Source organism: Penaeus monodon, chromosome 21 (genome assembly GCF_015228065.2).
Source record: "Penaeus monodon isolate SGIC_2016 chromosome 21, NSTDA_Pmon_1, whole genome shotgun sequence".
Lineage (NCBI taxonomy): Eukaryota > Metazoa > Arthropoda > Malacostraca > Decapoda > Penaeidae > Penaeus > Penaeus monodon.
The window spans coordinates 27321390-27323174 of NC_051406.1; the positions used below are offsets into that span (position 1 = coordinate 27321390).

At 44.3% G+C, this 1785-nt stretch overlaps 1 protein-coding gene across 1 annotated transcript in view; it reads right to left on the reverse strand.

Annotated features, from left to right (window-relative positions):
- The window catches only part of LOC119586726, a gene marked incomplete at its 3' end in the record, with an annotated part of 2263 nt that extends 512 nt beyond the window's left edge, over positions 1-1751 (reverse strand). Inside the window, 2 exon segments of the mRNA XM_037935454.1 lie at positions 145-251; positions 940-1751. Of these exon segments, the coding sequence (XP_037791382.1) occupies positions 145-251; positions 940-1234 (402 nt within the window). The 5' untranslated portion in view covers positions 1235-1751.
- Positions 1752-1785: the final 34 nt, after the last annotated feature.

Below are 1785 nucleotides of genomic sequence, written 5' to 3' on the forward strand. Positions count from 1 at the left end.
AAGATTGGAAGAGTAAAAACTGTTAAACATGCGGCGCTATTGTTTCTCTGCTAAATATACAGGCGTAAGATACACACCCGGCGAAATTGAGTGTGTTATGTATATATGTTACATACAAAATCGTCGCATGATGAACACACATACCTGAGTAGGCTGTCTATGATGATAATAATAGACAAGGACGGAGAACATGACTGCCATCACCACAAGGCCTCCTGTCAGGAACCACATTGTCGTCTTGCTCTTTGGATCTACAATCAGGTTTATATATTTAGATCTATGCGAATTTAAATAGATATAGACTGTATTCCTATCCATATCTACTGTTATATTTTGATCTATAATCTCACTTTCTCTCTGACTTCTGGTTTATCCGTTTATTTCTGTCGAGGTGAATATGTACTTGATAATTTGTGGCAATTGATAACAGATTGACAAGTTAGAGGTGATAATCATTTAATGATTTATTGGTTAGTATTGATAGGCTTTCAAAATTTCGACATGTTACCACCAACCTCTCAGATGCTTTTTCTCCTCGAAAGAGTCATCATTGACTTACACTCAGGGTACATTCCTTAGTATTTTTGTCTGTTCATTTCAAATTTATGCATTTTAAACTCCATAACATTTGAAAAAACTGAGGTGATATTCCCAAGCGTACTGACATGGAGCGTGTCACTTTTATCAAACTTCTGAAATCCATCGTGCACGCTGTTTTTTCTATCTTTTCTTGGAGTCTCTGCACCACCACCATTGTTCTGTTGCCGCCCAACGCTTTTATGGAAGTAAAAACGCTTTCAATAGGCTCTATAAACATTTCATGTATACCGCTGACCATCTGTTGATAAACATACGTGAACAGAGACCAAGTCAGTTAATTGTTTTCACGTTAAGTCGAGTGTTCTGTGCTACATCGTTAACCATATTTGTCACAATTACCTTCAGCGTCTTGCAGCTTCCCTCTGCGAATGTCTCCAAGACAAAATGGTGCGGGGAGGGCGGCATGGGACTCGTGGCGCTGCACGCCACCAAGCGACCGCCTCGAAGTCCGAGCACGAACTTCAGTCCGTCTAGGCTCATAATTGGCTTGAGAAAACAATATTATTGATTCTTGAATAGCTTCTTGCGAGTCTCGGATGAATGTTCTTTGTAGAGGGAGATCTACGGTTGCACCGCCTTCCACTACCCAGGCAGGCATGCCCGCAGAGCAGCCTCGCGTGAACTTGCCATACATTACCTCGCAGCCGAGTTGGAGGTCTGCAGGCAGCCACGAACGGCCGTCGCCGTCCTCCAGAGTCAGCTGTTTGCCTAAACCAAGTCTCAGTCTCGTCCAGCCGCTGACACCTTGAGGCACGGGGAATATCCGAGGGACACTGTTGCTCGAGGTGCTCCAGATGACCTTTTGTGGGCTGATGTAAAGCAAGCGAAATGCCGCTGGAATGCTGGGGTGTCCGGACGTTTCGCAGGACGTCAGGACCTCGGTGACTGGAAAATCGTCTCGAATAAAGTACAGAAGAGGATGATAGCCTTTTAATGCACCTGCCTCCCCCCCCCTCAAAAATGAATAATAATAAAAGGATATCTACATCCGAACGTGTTTTCTGGCATGAAATAACTCTAACCAAAATGCACCAACAAAAAGACAACAGTAAAACTTGCCGTCCTGGATTTCAAAGGATAACACAAGAGATGCCGATAAGAGGAGAATAGGCCTGAAGAACGCCATCCTGATCCTCAGTCCCGACTCCGCGCAGGACGTCGGCAGACTAACCAAGAGAAACCCCG